This window comes from Oryctolagus cuniculus, chromosome 8, assembly GCF_964237555.1.
Source record: "Oryctolagus cuniculus chromosome 8, mOryCun1.1, whole genome shotgun sequence".
In the NCBI taxonomy this organism is placed as follows: domain Eukaryota; kingdom Metazoa; phylum Chordata; class Mammalia; order Lagomorpha; family Leporidae; genus Oryctolagus; species Oryctolagus cuniculus.
The window spans coordinates 93,360,156-93,379,777 of record NC_091439.1 but is presented as its reverse complement, the minus strand read 5'-3'; the positions used below and the strand labels follow the sequence as shown (position 1 = coordinate 93,379,777).

The 19,622-nt window shown below is 39.3% G+C and overlaps 1 protein-coding gene across 8 annotated transcripts in view; it reads right to left on the bottom strand.

The window, feature by feature from the left end:
- Positions 1–4,485: 4,485 nt before the first annotated feature.
- Positions 4,486–19,622, bottom strand: part of ADAMTS3 (ADAM metallopeptidase with thrombospondin type 1 motif 3) — a 319,865-nt gene continuing 304,728 nt past the window's right edge. For all 8 annotated transcript variants that reach the window (XM_070048039.1, XM_008267763.4, XM_051820227.2 and 5 more), the window contains 5 exons: positions 18,961–19,126; positions 16,056–16,188; positions 12,332–12,539; positions 11,541–11,658; positions 4,486–7,095 (listed from right to left, as the gene is read on the bottom strand). In XM_070048039.1, coding sequence (XP_069904140.1) covers positions 6,545–7,095; positions 11,541–11,658; positions 12,332–12,539; positions 16,056–16,188; positions 18,961–19,126 — 1,176 coding nt within the window. In that variant the 3' untranslated portion in view covers positions 4,486–6,544. The remainder of the gene's footprint in view (positions 7,096–11,540; positions 11,659–12,331; positions 12,540–16,055; positions 16,189–18,960; positions 19,127–19,622) is intronic.

Here is a 19,622-nt window from a genome sequence, read left to right as displayed (position 1 = left end):
TGATTTGCACATATTGAACAATCCCTGCGTCCCTGAGATAAATCCCACTTGGACAGGGTGGATTTTGTGTGTGTGTGTGTGTGTGTGTGTGTGTTGTTGAATTCAATCAGCTAGTGTCTTATTGAGGATTTTGCATCCATGTCCATTAGGGATATTGGCCTATAGCTCTCTTTCTTGGTTGTATCTTTTTCTGGTTTTACAGTTAAGGGGATGCTGCATGCCAAACTTCTATACCCACTTCTTACTGCCCTATTGCTATTGTCTATTCACCCCAACACTCCTATCCAGCTTTGTTGCTGCTCTTAAACTTGCCAGTCATTATTCTATCATGAATCTTTGCACTAATTGCTCCTCCTTCCTGTGCTTTCCCAGATTATAGAGAACTGTCACCTCCTTCAGTTTTTTTCTCCACTCTTACCTTCTAAATGAGTTCCACTGCCATTCTCCTAATTATTACTATGGTACACTCTTTGTTTACCTTTAAACATACCAGATAGCCAATCCAGTTACAATGATGATTGATTCCTCTACTAAAATAAGCTCCAGGAAGATGGCAGGGAATTCCACTGTTTTGCTCACTACTGCTTTCTACACACCTAGAACAACGGCTGGCACACAGCCAGAGCTTAGTAAAAATGTTTGAATACATGAAGGAGTCTTACTCTGAAATAGCCATTGCAAATGGCCTTTGAGAGTCTCTTCTGTTGAGTGCTTGGCACAGCCATCAGGCTGCCCTGAGCTTCAGAGTGAATGGTGGCAGGGAGGGGGGAGAAGAGGCAGTGAAGCTAGGCTGCCCTCTGGAGAACTTAGGTGGTATTGGAAGAAGAGAAATCAGAAAATGGGTAATGAGACAGAAGCAGAGGTCAGTGGGAAATTGCTTCTATGATGAAGCAGACCTGAGCACATTTGGAAGCTTAAGGACTCTGTGGGAAGATAAGCTAATGATTTATGTTAGAAAGACAAATATGGGAGGAAGAAAATCAAAGGACTGGCTCTGTGTGGCTAAATGATTAGCTAGGTCACCTCCACCTTCAAGAGCATTCCTAACAATCATGAAAATCCAAAGCAAAGACAGAAAAAGTAGCTACTGCTTCTGACAATCTCAACTCCATTTTGGGGACATTACAGATGTTAGAGCATTCTGGCTCAGGTTATATTGCCATTCCAAGCAGCATGCAACAGCTGAGATATTACTGTAAAATCTTAAAAACTAGAATGTTGCACTTCCACATTGAGACACAAGTTCAGAAAAGGCCAGTGAAATATGGCTCATCCCAGCAGGAGACATGGCTGGGCATGCGAGTTTCAGTAGGGTCACTGGGAAGTGCAAAGTGCTGCACTGATAGACCTTCAGATTTTCCGCCAAATGCACACTTTGGCTCACTCGTGTAGGATGACCACACAGGCATTTGCTGATGAAGGGGTTGTGGGTGTCCCTTTAATAAATGGAAGAGTGCTGTCTATGGAGGGAGAACTGGAGGTTGGACTACTAATCTCAGCCTGATCCCAGTTATAGTCAAATTCAGGAGTGAGATTTTGAGAAAGTAACCTTTGGGTCTTAACCCTATGACTGCGAAATGAAGAATGCTTAGACAAGATAATATCTAAAGGTCCTGTCTGAATCAACATTAACCATCTCACCCTGTAAGATAAAGCAGCACAGAGAGGAGAAGCCAGCCAACAAAAGGGGCATCACAGTGCCCACTCTATTTCTGTTTTGGGCAGAGGACCGTTCAGGCAGATGGACCTTTCTGAGAAATTGTGACCTTAGTTTAAAATAATCAAATGTAATCTTTTGAGATCTGTGGATCATCCTTAAGAAGATAAATCTATTTTCTCTGGAAAATCTATTTTTAAACAACCACAAAACTTTACTGTGCACTTAATGCCTATAAGGCACCGTGTTCATCACTTTCCCTGGACGATTGAATTTTTTGCTTAAACAGCCCCATGAAAGATGTGCCATTCTCCTCCTTTGTTATGTGATCCTATAGGATCCTAAGTATAAGATCCTGTAAGATCCTATAGTAGCATAAGTAGCACTGGGGAGTTAAGTTAGACTAACACTTGGCTGGGAATAATTGTTTTCTTCCCTGAAATAATATTTTTGAAATTTTGATAAATTAACCAACCACCAAACAACAATAACCAAAAAAACCCTCCTTGGTTAACAAGGACATCATCAAATAAACAATTTGTTTGAAACCAGAGATTGGGTGGACATAGCAGCTGTTAAAAATGACAGCTTTCATGTAGCAGCATGGGTACTGCCCACAAGATAGACAATGTTTTACATATCCTGATGTATCAGGATGGGGGTAGTTTAGGAGGCCATTCTAATACTTAAGAAAACTGTAATAGCTTTGTGATAAATTATATCCTCTTGTTTCCTTTTAGAATTTGTGCTTTAGATGTGAAATTTAGTGAATTATTCTTTTCCTTGCTTGGAAGGCAGTGTACTGATGAACTGCTAAGTTTTGGTTTTGGCTCTGTATCAATTAGCCAAAAGCAGCTGGGTCCCCAGGGAATGTTTCTAGTATTTGTACATGTGTTGATAATGTCTGTACACTCTGAAGGTGGTTTTAATACTTTATTTCAGTTCAAGCAGTTTCATTTTAGCAGTCCCGTTTTTCTTAATCCTTCTGTAGCAGTGATTTCATCCATATTTTCATCACTTTGAAATGATTTTCTTTAAATCTTATATTGAAGTAGATTCATCATAAAGAAAATGTAAAATAAGTACAGAGGATTGGCTTGTTTTTGATATTTATACAAAGTGTATTCATAGGGGACCCAGCACTGTGACTTAGTAAGCTAAGCCTCCACCTGTCATATCAGCATCCCATATGGGTGCCGGTTTGTGTCCAGGCTGCTCCTCTTCCTATCCAGCTCTCTGCTATGGCCTGGGAGAGCTGTGGAAGATGGCTCCAGTGCTTGGGCCTCTACTCCCGTGTGGGAGACAGAAGAAAAAGCTCCTGGCTTTGGATTGGCCCAGCTCCGGCCAATAGTCATTTGGGGAGCGAACCAGCAGGTGGAAAGAATTTTCTCTCTCTCTGTCTGTATCTCTACCTCTCAGATAAATAAAACTATTAAAAAGCAGTGCATTCATGTAAATATATGAAGAAGAAATTTCATTAGTTAATAGCTTGGAGCATGTTTGCACCATTGACCATCTTTGCAGAAGTACATAATAGCTAGTCCCTTTGACTATTTCTTGAAAAAGAGAGTGCATATAATTAAAATTTTATAGTTACTGAAGGTCATTTTTAGTAAGTTCACCTTATTGTTTTTTATGAATTATTTGAAAGGTAAAATTAGAGAGAAGGGGAGATAGGTAACTTCCATTCACTGGTTCACCCTCCAAATGACTGCAATGCCAGGAACCAGGAGCTGCTGCTTCTGGGTCTCCCACGTGGGTGCAGGGCCCCGGAGACTTGTGCCATCTTAAGACTGCTGCTTTCCCAGGCACATTAGCAGAGGGCTGGATCAGAAATAGAGCAGCCCAGAGTTGAACCAGTGCCCATATGAGATGTGGGCACTGCAGGCCGCTGCTCCACCCGCTGCACCAAAGTGCCGGCCCCCATCTTATCAGCTGCTAAAGTCAAATGGTCGCTAGGGTTCCCCAAATTGGGTTATGCAGTACCATACGTGAGACCTGGTGACCTTGGGCCTTGAAGCAAAGCTGTGGTTCATTTATACATTGAAGATGATGAGGATGAGGGCCAAGGTTTTATTAATACTTAAAGTTTCTGTGAGATATTACATTAGGCTCTGTGCTAACAGCTTTATAACATCTCATTTCTCACCGCAATCATGCAGTGGTGTATGACAGGTCTGCCCCCAATCTTTACAGATGAGGAAATGGAACCGTAGTGAAGTTATCCAAGGCCAATCAGGCGTGAAGTGATTGGGGTTTAGACCTGAGCCTTGTTGGCCTTTGCAGTTCAAACTAGTAACAACCATGATATCGTGTTTCTCTACTAGCTAATAAATGGGATTCCATTGAGATGTTCCCTCCTCCTCTATGTCGTAACAACCATGAAATCGTGTTTCTCTACTAGCTAATAAATGGGATTCCATTGAGATGTTCCCTCCTCCTCTATGCCCGAGTTTCCAGTGGTGAATTCCCATCGGTCGTCAGGTGATCAAGTTTGTGTGTACGCTTTTACAAAAATCACTCTGAGATTACAGATTGTTAAAAACACAAGTTCCCCTTCCTCCTAAATCCTGGCATGGTTGCCCTACTCTCCTTTCCTCTCCTTAATTTCCAAGGGACATTGCATAGTTAAGTAGAAAGTCACCTCCCCCAGCCGCTTATTTTTTTTTTTTTTTTAAAAACAGTATGGCATACCTTGATGTGAAAATAAGACATACAACCACTTCATTTGATCTCCTTTAAAGCAAATACAAGTTGCAAATGAATTTAATGCCATTTAAGCTGTAGGTGGAAAGAATCTGTTGCCAAAACTCATGATAAAATCTAGATAGAGCCAGATCTATTAACGATTTTATTGCTACATGCTCCCAATACAACAACAGCATCAGTAGTGTACACGTTGATAAAAAGGAATGTGTAGCTTAGAAAAGAAAGCTCAGAGATGAGAAGTACACTGAATATGCACATCTTAATGGGAGGTGTGTGTGTGTGACATCTCAGCATTCCCCTGGGACCAGATGAACGCATGCCCATGTAAACTAGAGAGAATTTCATTCTTGGGAATTTTTTAGGGAAAAAAAAGAACTTCTAGTTAGGGCTCAGGGATTCTTTTACTGTCTGGAATTTGCCTCATTCGTTCAACCTTCAAAAGTCTTGCACAAAGTAGCAGCGATTCTTAGAGGTACGGAGTCAATAGCTCAGCCTGGTAGTTTACAAGGGTTAGAATACAAGAGCCTGAGCATGCTGTCCTTTGAAAAGCTAACCGATCTGTCTTCCTCTGCATAACATTTCTCTGACAGTTCTGGTACTGACCTTTCAAAAACGTCATGTTGACAGCACTCACCTCTTTCACATTCTTAAAAAATAATTTCTAATCGACTATTTCATTAGACAGCTAAGGTCATATTTTATATTTCCTTGAAGGGGAACAAATCATCAACTTTGTAGCAACTGTTTCAAAAATGCATAACCTCAAATTTGTTCAATTTTAGCTCTTTGAGAAGGCTGTGGTACTTTGTTCATACAGGAGAAATTGAAGCAGAACAAAACATGCATCCCTTCTGTCTCTCTAGTTTACCAAAATATGTCATTGATATTGGTGTAAATATTTAGTACATAAAAATACTATCAAGAAAAAAATCAACTTTTAATAAATAGCTTAGGTTCTGAATTCTATATACAAGTACTTTACATCTACTCCCTGTTGAGAGCATTTCTGGCTTCACTGTGAGCAAGATAATCACTGACATAAATTACTAGCACATGATTGCAGTCAGATGCATCGTGGTTGTGAACATTTGGATATGAACCATGCAGAAAATAAATATCTCAACCCTTGACAAATGCTTTCTTGAACCTCCTTCCAAAACACTACTGTATTTGAGTGTCAATTCTAGTTCAATGATTCTTTTCGCAGCTACCAACATAAGTTATTTCCAAATATCTTTCCTTGGTGATTAGTACAGTACGTGGAGTAAAACTCTCTGTATGCGCCAACAATGGGAAAATAAAAACACAAGAACATAGGACACCTCAATGGCATCTCTTATCTTGAACAGGTTCATTTACTGTTCTCTGTGGCCAATAGTATGCCAAGATAACAAGCTTATCCCTTTTCATTATAAAGATAGAAGGCAACAGATAAGCTGATATCTGTATATCTGAAGTTTTTTTTAAAAAACTATAATTTGGGTATCACATTGTTGATTCAACAAAACCATACAATGAACTTCTTTGTGTTGTAAGTAGCTATAATTCTAACCTCTTCTTCATAACCTTCTGCTTTGAAAATCAACCTATGGAATGTCAAATAAGGCAATACTCAATGACAGGCACCTAGAACATCCAGAAATGTAATATAGTAAACAATCACTTGAGAACACATCTCTTAAAATAATACTGATTTCTGCAATATACAGTATTTACACAACAGCTGCAAATTTGCTCATACAATATTTCTAATATAGATAAATAGGAATACAAGTCTAAGAATTCTTTGCTCCATTTTCAAAATTTCTGGTTAAAATGTAAACTGTTGGCATCTCTTTATTTTCACCATAACTTTTTTTAAAATAAAAATCAGCTGATATGCACAAATGGTTCCAGTCCCTTTTCTGCTACAGAGAGTGACCAACATACTTCACAACTTTCCTTCCGCTTATAATCTTTGGTGCTTTCTTCCAATTAATCCTAGTAAACAAGTCAATGCAGAACAAAAGGAGGATGAAAGCAACTCCAAAGTGAACCAGCACTTTTTGTTCTTCTATTTGGAGATGAACTGAGTTGATGACCGATGGAGAGTTCCACGTTCAACAAGCTGTATGCACCATGGGGAGAGGGAGGTCGCCCAGGCTTCCCTCTGACTTCTAGCTTCTTAGCGTCACTTTCTCATCTCTCTAAGTTGGATGATCTTACTGGATGTCTCTTATTAATCATCTTTTCATCTTTCTTTGAGGTTCTTGTCTGAGAAGAAGCACCTATTGAATTACTGACTGCAAGGAAGGGAGCAGCAGCCAACTGAGAAGCTGAACTGAGGTGGCCGCTCTGGGTGGGCGAAGAGGACGGTACTGAGACCGGCCTCAGCGTTTCGCTTCCTGATTGCTGAGCTCTCTTCTGGTGTAATTTAGCACCATCACGTTTCCTATTTGGCCTGAAAGCAGTGTGTGTGTTTGGACCTCCCATGGAAGACTTCTCAGCAGGGGTCTCTGCATAGTAAGGAACCAAGGAGGTGGGCACCACTAGAGATCCAGGGAGACCACTAGGACTAAGAATAGTATCCTCTTGAGTTTCAGCAGCTTCTAGAAGGTACGGTGGGGGCAGGGTGCTACTGCGCTTGCTACATGACTCACAGCATAACTTGTTGTAGCCTGGTATAGAGCAGTACCGAGCCAGCACCTCCATTTGACAGAATATGGACTTGTCTCCCAAGCACGGCTCATCTGCAAAAGTCAAAATAAAGGGCAAGAAATAAACATAATTAATGAATTAAAAATATTTTGGTGAAATCTGGAACAATGAAAGTTATCTGCATGAATGTTGCATTAAATCTGAGTATTCAGGAGGAATTCACTGAACTAAGTAGCTCTTGATTTACAAAGTACTGCTGGGCCCTGGCAGTTGTGGGTTCTACCTGGATGGATGCAACTCATAGTAGACTTGAAAATATTTTAAAGAGGAACAGATTTTTTTACAGCTTAAGGATTACTGGGATAACATTTATATTTTGTAGTAAAAGGCAGGAAGTAAAAGGTCATATGCAAACGCTATAGCATCTGCAGATTGCATATCTGAGGAAGGTCTGGGGACCTTTCCTCTGTGGATGTGCAGGGACAACTGTTCAAGGAACGACCTCCATGTCCCAAGCTCCTGAGAAGTCCTAGACCAGTGAGTGTGTTTCTGTCAAGTAGGAATGTATCATCTGATTTTAGGATGAGAAAATAGGATCCATTTGACCACAAACTTGTTTCTCTTTTTATTATTTTATGTTATTTCTGGCTTTTAAATTTCATGTAGTCAGTACTCTAGTAATTTTTTAATAAAGACTTACTGGGACAACATACCAATAATACCAAAAGAAAAATGAAAATTCCATTTTGGTTAAGAGAATATGCTCCAAGTGGAATACAATAGCTTTATGTTTACTACCAACTATTTTCAGCTTATTTGAAAGCACAAATTTGGGTGAAGTGTGTCAATTTGTATTTCATTGACTTGACAGCACTTTATGTTAATAGGGTACTAATCTAATGGAACACTCACATAAAGCGCTTGATTTGTATGTCCACACAATTTTTATTTTAAAATCTTATCTTGTATAAGAACTGGACTTCAAAAAATCCAAACACCTGCGCTCTTGGGAGTGTTAGTAGGTACTGGTTGTCCAGTTGTTCCAGGGCAGGCCTGTGGGATGGGTCCAGTTCCTGCTTCTCTCTCACAGGCAGAGCCAGCGCTCAGAGTAGCACCTGGAGCTATGTGACACTGCAAGACTGATCCGCATCCAAATAATACATGCCAGGAACTGTAAATTGTGGAATTTTTTAATAGTCATTTAAAATTAAGATACATTATTGGGTAATACCATATTGGGAGCTAAGCAACCTACTATTTAGCTTGCCAAAGAAACTGGATAATACTTTTTCGAAAGTTTGAAAAATAAAAACAGAGGTGTGTCAGTTGGCAATGGTAACTGGCTTAAATGACCAGTTTTGTTGGAGTTCTAAGATTACGTCCACTTCCCAAATCTGGACTGACTTGTACTGGCCTGAGCTTTGTAGGCCTATTAATTGGATAACGCTTTTGAATATTTCCTATTAGCGAAGGTCATCATCTAGCTACACTGTAAATGCCTTAGAGTTACATCAGTGGGTTTCCCCTTAAATGTGAGGGTCACCTCAAATATCAGTGAATTATTTTTCTATGCCTGCTTCTTAAAAGAAGAAAATGTTTTTCTTTGTTTGATGAGAGGCCCTTAGTTAACCTTATACTCCTTATGCTTTGACCCTCTTCAATCGTGGTCTGAGTCCTGGCTCATAAGTGTGACCTATTCTTTCTGAGGGTCTCCTGTCTGGACATGTTTGTGCCCTGGCACTGTGGAGACTGGGTCACAGCCTGGGCCTCAGGACAGGGTGTACTTCTGTATGGAAGAGGAAAGGGAGAGAGATTCGGAGAAAAAAACACAACCCAGCAGCAAAGGAATACATTTAATTTGTCTACATCTAGAGAAGAGCTTTACAAATGAACAATGAGCACAATCAAAATATGGAGTCACACGACAAAACTGATCACTAGAGAAACGTTTTAGTCTTATTCCACTCCAGCCTCATCCTAAGCAGCTCAGGAAAAAGGACCCACATTTGGTTTCGAAAAGCCACTTGGTGCTTACGCAGGTTGGGTATCCCTGCTCTGAGATGCCTGGGACCAATGGCGTTTAGGATTTTGGAATAAATGCAGAGACTTTACCCAGTTGAGAGTCCCTAATCCAAAATACTCTGAAACCCAAAACTTTTTAAAAGTTTTGGAGTGAGAGTCTGGTGAAAAGTATTACCTATTTGCTTGAAATATTGTAAAATATGTGACCTCGCAAAAACTCCTGGAATTGGCATTTGGGCCTGGATTTCAGAGCAATAAAGCAGCTAGAAGGAATGTGGGAACACCAATGTAGTTTTGATGCCTCCGTTGCACCTGGGCTTGAGAGCAGCCTCAATCCAGTTCTTGCTGGCATTTGGGCACATCTGCAGAAACACACTGCTCTACCAGCTATTAAGAATAAAATCTAATGGGGACAGTTAGCTTTAATGTTTCTCCCTCAGTTGTTTGCTCTTTTGGGTATAACTTGGGTTTTTAAGACTTCAAATATATTAAACCTTTTACTTGGGAAAGTATATAAGTCCTATGTCTCCCCCTCATGGCCATGCTTGTTCTTACCACTACAAAGTTTAAAGACTTGAAACTTGGGCTTTTCAAAAAAAATAAAATATTTTGTAAAGTAGTTCCTAAAAAATTTACTTGGGGAGGAAAAAGTATCACTTAGCAGATGTCGATATTTAATCAATGCCTTATGTTGGTGTTGCTAGCCACAGAAAAAGCAAGTTGTACATCCTTAGAATGTCAAAGCAATGTCCATTGTTGTCATTGGGCATAGATTTGGGAGAACTGTTGTTGTGGAGAGGCGTGGGTGGGCCAAGGAGAAACAGGGGGGGGGGGGAGGGGAGGGGAAAACAGTCACAGACAGAACAGGCAAGGGGACTGGGAGACAGACACTGGGTGCTATGGTCTGAACATTTATGTCCCTCCAAAATTCTAACCCCAAGGGGACTGCAACTAGAAGGTGACACTTTGGGTGGTGACTTGGGCATGAGAATGGAGTCCTTGTGCATGGAATTGGTACCCTTAGAAAAGAGGCTGTGTGCAGTTCCCTGGCCTCATTTGACAGGGGAAGACAAAGCAACAAGGCAGTATCTAGAAAGCCCTTATCAGACACTAAATCTGTGGGCACTTTGATCTTGCACTTCTCTACCTCCAGGCTTAGAGGAATAAATTTCTGTTATAAATTACCCAGTCAAAGGTATTTTTATAGCTATATGACAAGCAGAGACTGGGGAGGGAGAGCAAGAATACCATGAGACCATGAGTAACGTGTGATGGACACATGACAGCAAGTAGCGAGTGAAACAATGGCAATCAGAGAGGAACACAAATGGAAACAGAGAATGAGATACAGACAGCTGCTAACAGATAACGGAAGCAAACAGCAATAGATTGAAGCTATCCAATGTAATGTATGTTTAAAATAACATGAAAGAGTTATCAGTAATCTCATGTTTATAACACAATAGCTAAGATACAGAATCAATCCAGATGCCCATCAACTGATGACTGAATTAAGAAAATGTGATATACACACAATGGAATACTATTAAGTCATAAATAAGAATGAAATCCTTTTTCAACAAAATAGATGCAAGTAGAGACCTTATGCTTAATGAAATAATCAGACACAAAAGACAAATACATTATGTTTTCTCTGATTAGTGGTAGCTAATATGTAGAAAATAAAAATGAATGTGATTTTGAAGAGTGAAATTGACCTCTTTGGATTATAGTCTATCACCCTTGGCTATAATTCTGTGGAATAGTGGGCTCTCTACTTTTTACTTGTTGAATATTATATTTAGCAGAGTATTAAGCCTGCGATTATAAAGTAAATTGAAAGAATGTTATTGCAAAAATTAAAAGGAAAAAGCAGGAGGGAGGGAAGATATCCTTATGTTCCTAGAATTTTATCTTTGAAATGCATGAAATATATTGTCTTTGTATTAATAAAAATATTTTTAAATAGCAAACCAATTTATAGTATACTCTGCTTTTGCACTTCAGCAAGTTGGTAGATCAGGCAAATGCCAGAGGCTGGCATATATGTGAAATGTCTGTATATGGATGGAAACAGCTTTAAAACTGAGTGGCATCAATCACGCTCATGTTGAAATTGTGTAATTGTATTAAAATAGTTCAGAACCCTCTGCAATGCTATACCTTTGACAGATGTGACAGTACAGGTAAGGAATAGGCTAGAAAACAAAAAATACGTATCCCTGTGGATCCAGATGAATGTTCATCACATATGTCTGATGCAGCCCTCACCACTGCCACTGAAGAAACAGGCTGGGCTGTGGCAGGTATGACAATTAAATGGTAGGGGCTCTGCCCCACAGAGTGTTCTTACAGAACTCTTGGGTGGATATTTGAAGGGCATTTTCCTTTGGGGATTTCTTGATAGGCAAACATACCTTCTAGAGCTTATGCTGAAATGAAATTCTGCCTTTTTTTTTTTTTTAAGTTTAGGAAACCTCATTGGAGCAGTGAAATCCATGGGTAGTACACATACCATTACAGGGAGGCAGCTGACAGGCTCTGACCGACTCGGGCTTCGCACCGTCGCAGTGGTCTGCGGCCCTGCAGATCACCTGTCTCACCTCTGTCCCTTCCCCACAGGTGACGGAGCACTGCACAAACAGAGGCTGCAGTTAGAGATCCAACAGCACAAGTAGCCACACCAACATCATCAGGACAGCGGCCAGGCCCCAGCTGGGTCCAGGGGAGTAGAGGACTCGTGGTCTTGCTGCATCACAGCCTGAAAAGGAGGAGCCACAGAACTGTCCTCACCAGCTTACTACAGGTAAGCGGCACTGCCTTTCAGATGCAGAGAAGTGGCTGGGAAAGGCAGCACCTGGAAGGTGGTACAGGGACCATGGAGATGAGCCTTGGTGGGCAGGAGAGAGACTGTATGATAGGAAAAAAGGGACAGGCAAGCTAGCCTGAACACAGGTAGGCCTGTGTGTTTTTGGGACAAAATGTTACAGAGAATACAAAACAGAGGAGCTAGCACTGTGCCACATGGGGAGTGACTCCCATTCAGTGTAAAGGTCTGGAATTAATCCCGTAAAAACCGTGAAGTCAACCCAGATGTCACACAGATCAGTTACCTTTCATACTCCTCCAATCACAGAACACCCAAACAGGGTTGGTTTCTACTCCCACCTACTCTTAAATGCAGCTACAATTTTCCCTACCTCCTTCTGGTGACTATAAAACACGCCTCAGTTTTCTGAGTTCACACAAAGCCTACCTGTACTCATGCTACATTTCAATACATCACACATGCTTACACACACCCACCTCATTCCAGGGCCCCGTCTTCCACTGGGCTGGACAGGGCACTCTGTTACAGGGCCGGCGGCTCTCGGGACGGTCGCCCACACAAAATTTGCTGTGCACTGAGCGGTTGGTGCCATCCTGGAGCGGCTGCAGGCAGCGGACGGTGCGGAGTTGATAGCCAGTACTCCCGCAGGTTTTGGTGCAGTGTTCCCACTCCTCCGCTACCCAGCTGTGGGTGTAGTGGGTTAAGGGTAGACAGTGTCATTGGGATGTGTAATATTTATGTTCTCGTGTTACAAAGCCTAGACTTTACTCTCAGAGGGACTGGCAGCAGCCGTCTGGGAGTGGGAGCCTCAAACGCCTTTCTAACTATAACAGGCTTCATGCTTTTGTTGTTAATGCCCTACTGTTTTTCTGCCTCTCAGTGACTCTGATGCCTTCTCTGCCACCCCACCCACCCTCCCAAAGGCGATCTACAAGGACAGAGAGTTTCTGAACCTTATCTTAAGGTTGCCCTGTTAGGTTCAAGTGTGAAGTTAGTTTTCAAAGGCAACTGCCAGCCATGGTGACTAATGGTGCCAAACATCTCTAAGTGAATTTAAAAAAAAATTGCAACCACCTGTTGCTTGCCAGGACAAACTGATTTGGCTGCTGCCTTTTTTTTTTTTTTTCATGGACTCTAAGAGTTTATTCGTGTTTTAATATCCTGACTGAGATGACTCTTATTGCTATGGTTGCTGCCATGAAGGCTCCCCAACACATCTATCCTGTTTGGCCAACTCAGCTCTTCTTGTTGGTCCTCCATGGGCCTGCCTAAAGGTGAAGGTAGTGTGCATTCAGGGATGGGTAGAAGAAACATTTCCAGAGAGACACTTTTAGAAGGACTTTCCAAGAGACATTGCAATGTGGGTGCCCCAAGCACTCTCCAGATAAGTTACAGGCACAACATTCTGGACGGTTCTCCACATGTGGTTACGCATGGTTACTGAGCCTTTGGGAGCACCCATTCCATCTGGTAATCGGAAGGATCTACATCTATGAAGAGTATATCTCCTCTGAGAATCACATTCAATGACAGTCATTATTAAGGTCTCTTAAAGTGAGTAACATTGCTCAGTCTGGTTGCCATAATATATTTTACTTCCAGTTGGACAAACTAGAGGAGTTGTACATTGTGAACACCAAAGATTGCCAACATGGTTTGTGGTAGCAAAGATGCTGCAGAAGGAAAATAATATATTTTATAACCTTTCTTTTTAATCCCTGGATTTATATTATCTTTTTTCTTTATCTTCCCATGAGTTTTTCAAAGAAGCAAAATAAAACAATTAAAAAGACAACTAAATAGTATGCCTCAATTACACACTGACTAATTCAATTGAAGAGCAGGGAAGAATTGTACTGAAAAGAAATAATGCATGAAATGGGAAATAATCTTTAATATCCTAAAAGTGATAAAATAATATATTGCAACCATGAAATAAGAATCAAATACTCTGAGAAAAGAATACTTGATCAACAAATAGAGCTCATGGATATAAATTATATAATGCCCAAAAGGAAAAACTCAGCAACTGGACCAAACTACAGCTGAACTATAAATGTCCAAGAAAGAATTAAAACTGAAAAATGGGTGGGAGGAGCAGTTATCAAAGAAGTAGAAGAAAATCTTCCAGAAATAAAAAATACTGCTTTAATGTTTTCAAGTCTAAGACCATTCACAACAGCATGGGTGGAACTGGATGTCATGTTCAGCAAAAGAGATGAAGGCTGCCAGATCACACTAATGTGTGGAGTCTAAAATAGGTGAACTCCCGGCAGTGGTCACACCAGAAGCTGAGGTAGGGATGAGGGTAGGAATGGAAAGATATTGGTTACAGGATACAAAGTGTCAGCTAGAAAGAAAAAGTAAGCTTTGAGGTCCACTACAAAATATGGTGACTAGAGTTAATAATAATGTCATAATTTTGCTACATGAGTAAATTCTGAATGTTTGTACTTCACACAAATATGCAAGATAAGGAATATTATAATTGACTTGATTTTACAGATCAAAAATCAGTGTATTCCATGAGTAATTGATTATAAAAAGTCTATAAGTACACAGCACAATGCATGAGAGAAGATGAACATCAGGATAATTTCAGGACACTGAGAACAAAAGAGGATACTGCAAACTTTGAAAGAAAACCAGAAGGACAGCTGGCTACTCAAGAGCAACACTGGTGTCTAGAAAGCAATGGAACAGTATTAAGATTCCGAGTGAAAATTTAGTTTGGAATTGTATATGCATGTGTGTCTCCAAATGGTCAAGGTGATATAAAAGAAAGACACTATACATAATCTTTTATGCTATTAGGCTTTTAAGAATGTCCTACACAAAAAATTTACATTTCATATACTCTTTTTCATGAAGCTGCTGGAAGACAGAAGCTCCAAGAAAGAATTAAAAAACCAAGAGTCAAGGAGATAACTAATGCAGGAAGCAGGAAATTATATACAACTAGAGCCAGGCAGTGGGAATGTCAAGGAGGACTGGGAGAAGAAACCCCATGATGAAAGCAGGGTAGAAGCCTAGGCATCTGTTCTCTGATCTCACTATCTCCACCAAGATGAAACTGACAGACACGAGTGTACAGTACTTAGAGGATACTGATACTCAGAGAAGAGAAATTTCTTAAATAACTGGAAATAGATCTACCATGTGATGCAGCACTCTCACTACTGGGTTTATACCCAAAAGACATGGATACATTATATCAAAGAGATATTTATACCAACATGTTTGTAGCCGCACTGTTCATAGTAGCCAAAATAAGCAATTAACAAGTGTCCTTCAGATGAATTAATCAAGAACATTTGATACACACACAGTGGAATATTACTCAGCTATACGAAAGAATGAAGTTCTATCATTTACATGAAAGTGACTGGAACAGAACGACATCATGTTGAGTGAAATGAGCCAGACACAGAAAGCAAACACCACATGTGGGAACTAAAGTTAAAAATGTAGTAAAAACACAAACTACATGCCCATATCAGTTTTGCTGCAAATAGTGTGTAGTAAAGCTTTGTTTCGAATCTTTGTCAAAATGATACTAGCTATATACTGCTATGCTTTTAATGATTTTTGAGTCTTAAAATTTTTGAGTGAAGTTGAACATATTTTCATTTGATTATTATTTATAGCCCTTGCATATTTTCCTGCTCAACTGCAATCTTTTTGTTTATGTGTTGAACACTTTATGTAGTGGAGCACTAAGCTTTTGACTATAATATTACGTTATCACAAAAATAAAGAAAAACAAGACATTCATTTACTCTAGAAGAAGTGTTCAAGAAAAAAACGATAATCACAGCATGTTATATGACAACTATTGAGAGATATGCTAAAATAAGAAGGTACTGCAAAAAGTTCATAGAAAGGCATATTATGAAAAAAAAAACCTATGCATGGATTTGAAAATGTTTTACACCAAAATAAACTTAAGATTCTGCTAAGTGCCCTGGTACAAACCCTGGATATTAACATCAGTAAAGATATGTCTATCAGTATTGGAAGTATTTCCCAAGGTGATTCCAAAACAAAGTATATGTGCAGCAGGGATATGGTAGAAGGCAGGGAACTGCAGTTTGTTTAAAGCAGTACACAAGAGAGTTGACTAAGAATTAATTCAAACTAAAGAGAGCTGAAGACATATAGACCTCTGCTTCGAATTAGGTGAAGACAATCAATGCTTACAGTGGATGTGTGCACTCTTGGATATTGCACATTCGTCTGATAGGTTTTGGCTTTTTGTTGGCTTCACAGAAACTTCGATGCACCATTTTATTATCACTTTTTCTGCGGCATCCATATTTAGTATACTGAAAACCTGGAAAATAATTTAATATAATCACATGCATGCTATTATCTATTTGATCATTCATCAACAGATATTTATTGTGTACAATAAGCTACATATTGCAAGGGATGCGAGATGTCCTAAGCCAATTAAATAAAAATCTTACTATTTATTGAATATATAAGATAAATGAGAATATAATTTACTTCTTATCATTAAAAAAATAAGAGGGATTGAGTGATAGAGACACGGTGTGAGCTGGTTCACTTCCCAAATGCCTACACTGGCCAGGCCGGACTGAAGCTGGGGGGCAGGGACTCAATCACTTGAGCCATTACCTGCTGCGTACCAGGAAGCAACAGTCAGGAACTGAACTCAAACATTCCAATGTGGAACAAGGACATATTAACCAGTAGGACAAACATCTATTCCTATTACAAATCATTAAACATTAATTGTGTGCTTGTTCATGAACTAGAGTTGACTATACATGGTTTGCTGTAAAACACAGATGAAAATTGCATTGACATTACATAAATGAGCTGATTTTATGGAGCTATGTGAATAAATTACTGTAGAGGGCACTAAAGGAACACAGAGGGAAAAGATCTCCACCTTAGCTGCAGGAAGGGGAGGGAACGCCTGCAAGATTACACTTCCAGAATCCCCTCAAGGGAGTGTTAATAGTATTGGGTAAAGGGAATGAACCCGAGTGACAGCAAAGGACATGATAATAGAAAACTGCAGGTGGCTTAAGAATCATGTATGAAGCGGGTGGAAGAGAGGAAAGGATTGGATCTTGAAGCCTTGAGTGATAGACAAATGTTTAGACGTTAAACAAGAGGGTCATAGGGAGTTAATAAAGGAGGTTTACTCTTTAAATTTTTATACCAGTACACATATGTACCTAAACATACATGTTTTTTGAGAAAAGTATATTTTAAAAATTTCAAACCTACAAAAATTTTTGCTAGGAAAACCCAAATGAATGCTTGGAAGCCTTACCTCTAGATTAACCATTTGTTACTGTCACCCATTTACTATATTTCATATATATACACAAGGGGACTTCAAAAAGTTTGTGGAGAAATGGAATTACAAGATAAATTTTGGTGTAATAATTTTTGATAGCCCTCATAGAAATTTTTCATAATATGCAACATCCACAAACTTAGTGAAAACTCGTTATGAGTATACTTCCAAAAGTTCATGGAAAATAGCGTTGGAAGATGATGCACATTCCCCATGGACTTTGTATGTTATTTTGCTGAACTATTTGGAAGTTACAGACAGCCTGATTTTTGAATTCTTCAGAACATATAACAAGCACATTTTTGCAGAACATCACAGTATAATTCCTATGGTCAGGAATTTTAACACCAATACATACATAACATTGGAAACTCATGTCCCTGTGATGTACTTTATGGTGATGGTTTTCAATCAAAGATCACACATTGCGTTTAGTTGTAGTGTCTCTCTAGCCTTTATCAACCATAAATAGTTTCTGAAAGATTCTTTTCGTCTTTGAGGACAGTTAATATTTTTGAGCTGGAGAGGCCAGAACTCCTGCAAAATTTCCAACAACTTAGGCTTCACTGTCTCCTACTGATTAGAATCAAGTTATTCTCTTTTTTGGCAAGAATATTATACAAATAGTGTTATCTTCAGGCAGCACATTAGGACACAGATGGATTTTACTCAGGTAAATAGTGTATTTCTGCTCATTGTTCATTCATTGACCTGAAAGATTGCACTGAAATATTCAGATGAAAAATTGAAGTAACTTAACTAGTTAAAAGACTGTGGTCCCAATTTTCCCTTCCCAAACAGCAAAGGAATTCTGATTGGGAAGGAACATATGTTGTAAATATTAAAGAATAGTGACTAATCTTGGGACCAAGCAGAATTTTAACATGCAGCAGAAGGGAGGATCTGAATCAAATAAGCATCCTGTAACAGATAATGAAGTGTCATTCTCAACAATTAACTAAAAATATTTTACAATCTTGGATTTTAAATTATAAATGATTGATCTAGGCATTCCTTCCAATGAACAGTGTTTTTGTTCTTAATTATTTAGTGTCATTTTTGTAATAGTCTCTTGCCTTGTCTGACCTGTCTGGGACAGATGGTAATAAAGTGTTTATTTTTCAAAATAAAAGGATGGATGATGGGAGAGACTGAGAGACACGGTAGACAGCTTACTGGATTTCCTATGGAGAAGGCAGAGAGGCAGCATAATGCAGCAAGTAAGAGCTTGGGCTCAGAAGCTAGGTTATTGGGGTTTGAATCCTAGGGTCCTGGGCAAATTACTACTCTTCCCTGTGCTTCAGTTTCACCATCTGCACAATGCTAGATAACCATAGTGCCAATCTCATGGGTCATTATTGGAAGTATGCATGCTTTGCTATGTACATTCAGAGCAGCATCTGGTTCCAGACACAGAGCAGAGTGAGTCCCACAGTCATATGTAACTAATAGCTCCTTTTATTAAGAACTGTGACTGAAAGGAAATGCACAGATATGGGAAGCACAAGAGGCGAAGAAAGGTGACAACCCAAGTGCACTGAACAGGAACTACAAGACCTAAAGAACCCTGGATGGGAAGGCCTTGTTTCAAACAATTCTATCCTTTGCTGATTCTGAGCTTTCAGGTCAGATGTTTGGTAGTTACCTTCGGAGGGTTAGGTTTGGCGTTTCTCAGGTTGTAGACTCCTTTAGAGACAGTCCTTAAGTAAAAGCAAGATTGGCTTTTATACAAGATTACATTTTAATAGAATAAATGGGTTCAAGTGTTACCTCCACCACAGGGTTTGGAACACTGAGACCAGCTCTTCAAAGCCCACTCAAAAGTGTCTAATTCTTCCTGGATGACATTGTTGCTGTTGATTGTAGGTACAGAGTCTTCGTGGATGATGTATTTATATGTCAGGCTAGAGCGAGTATCATTCTCCTGAGGTATAATCTAACATATACATGAAATTGACATGTCAAACACCTGGTTTTTAAACTTTGCGTGAAAAACATCACAAATATTTCAGATTATTGCTCTTATTGAAACTGAAACATTTTCAAGTAGCTTCAAAAATTAATTTTTTTCTAAAATGCAAGTGTTTGCCCTTTAAAAATGCAAATATATAAACTTGGAACACAAACATCTATAAAAATGCATACACTGGGAAGTAATAGCTTATATTATCGCAATAACTTTAAGATTCACTATAGTTTTCCTTTAATTACCATCTCATTAGTGTATTTAAAATTATCCTTTAAAATCAAGTTTGATTTTATATGATACTACCTTCATTATCCAATGAAAATTTATAATTATTGGAGAATACAAAGCCAATAAAATCATCCATAATTGTTCTGAATCATGGAAACGCAAAGCCATGTTTATTGATTCAGCATATTCCCTAAAGATGTTTGCATTGTGTGTGTGCATGAGCAGGCACAAACTT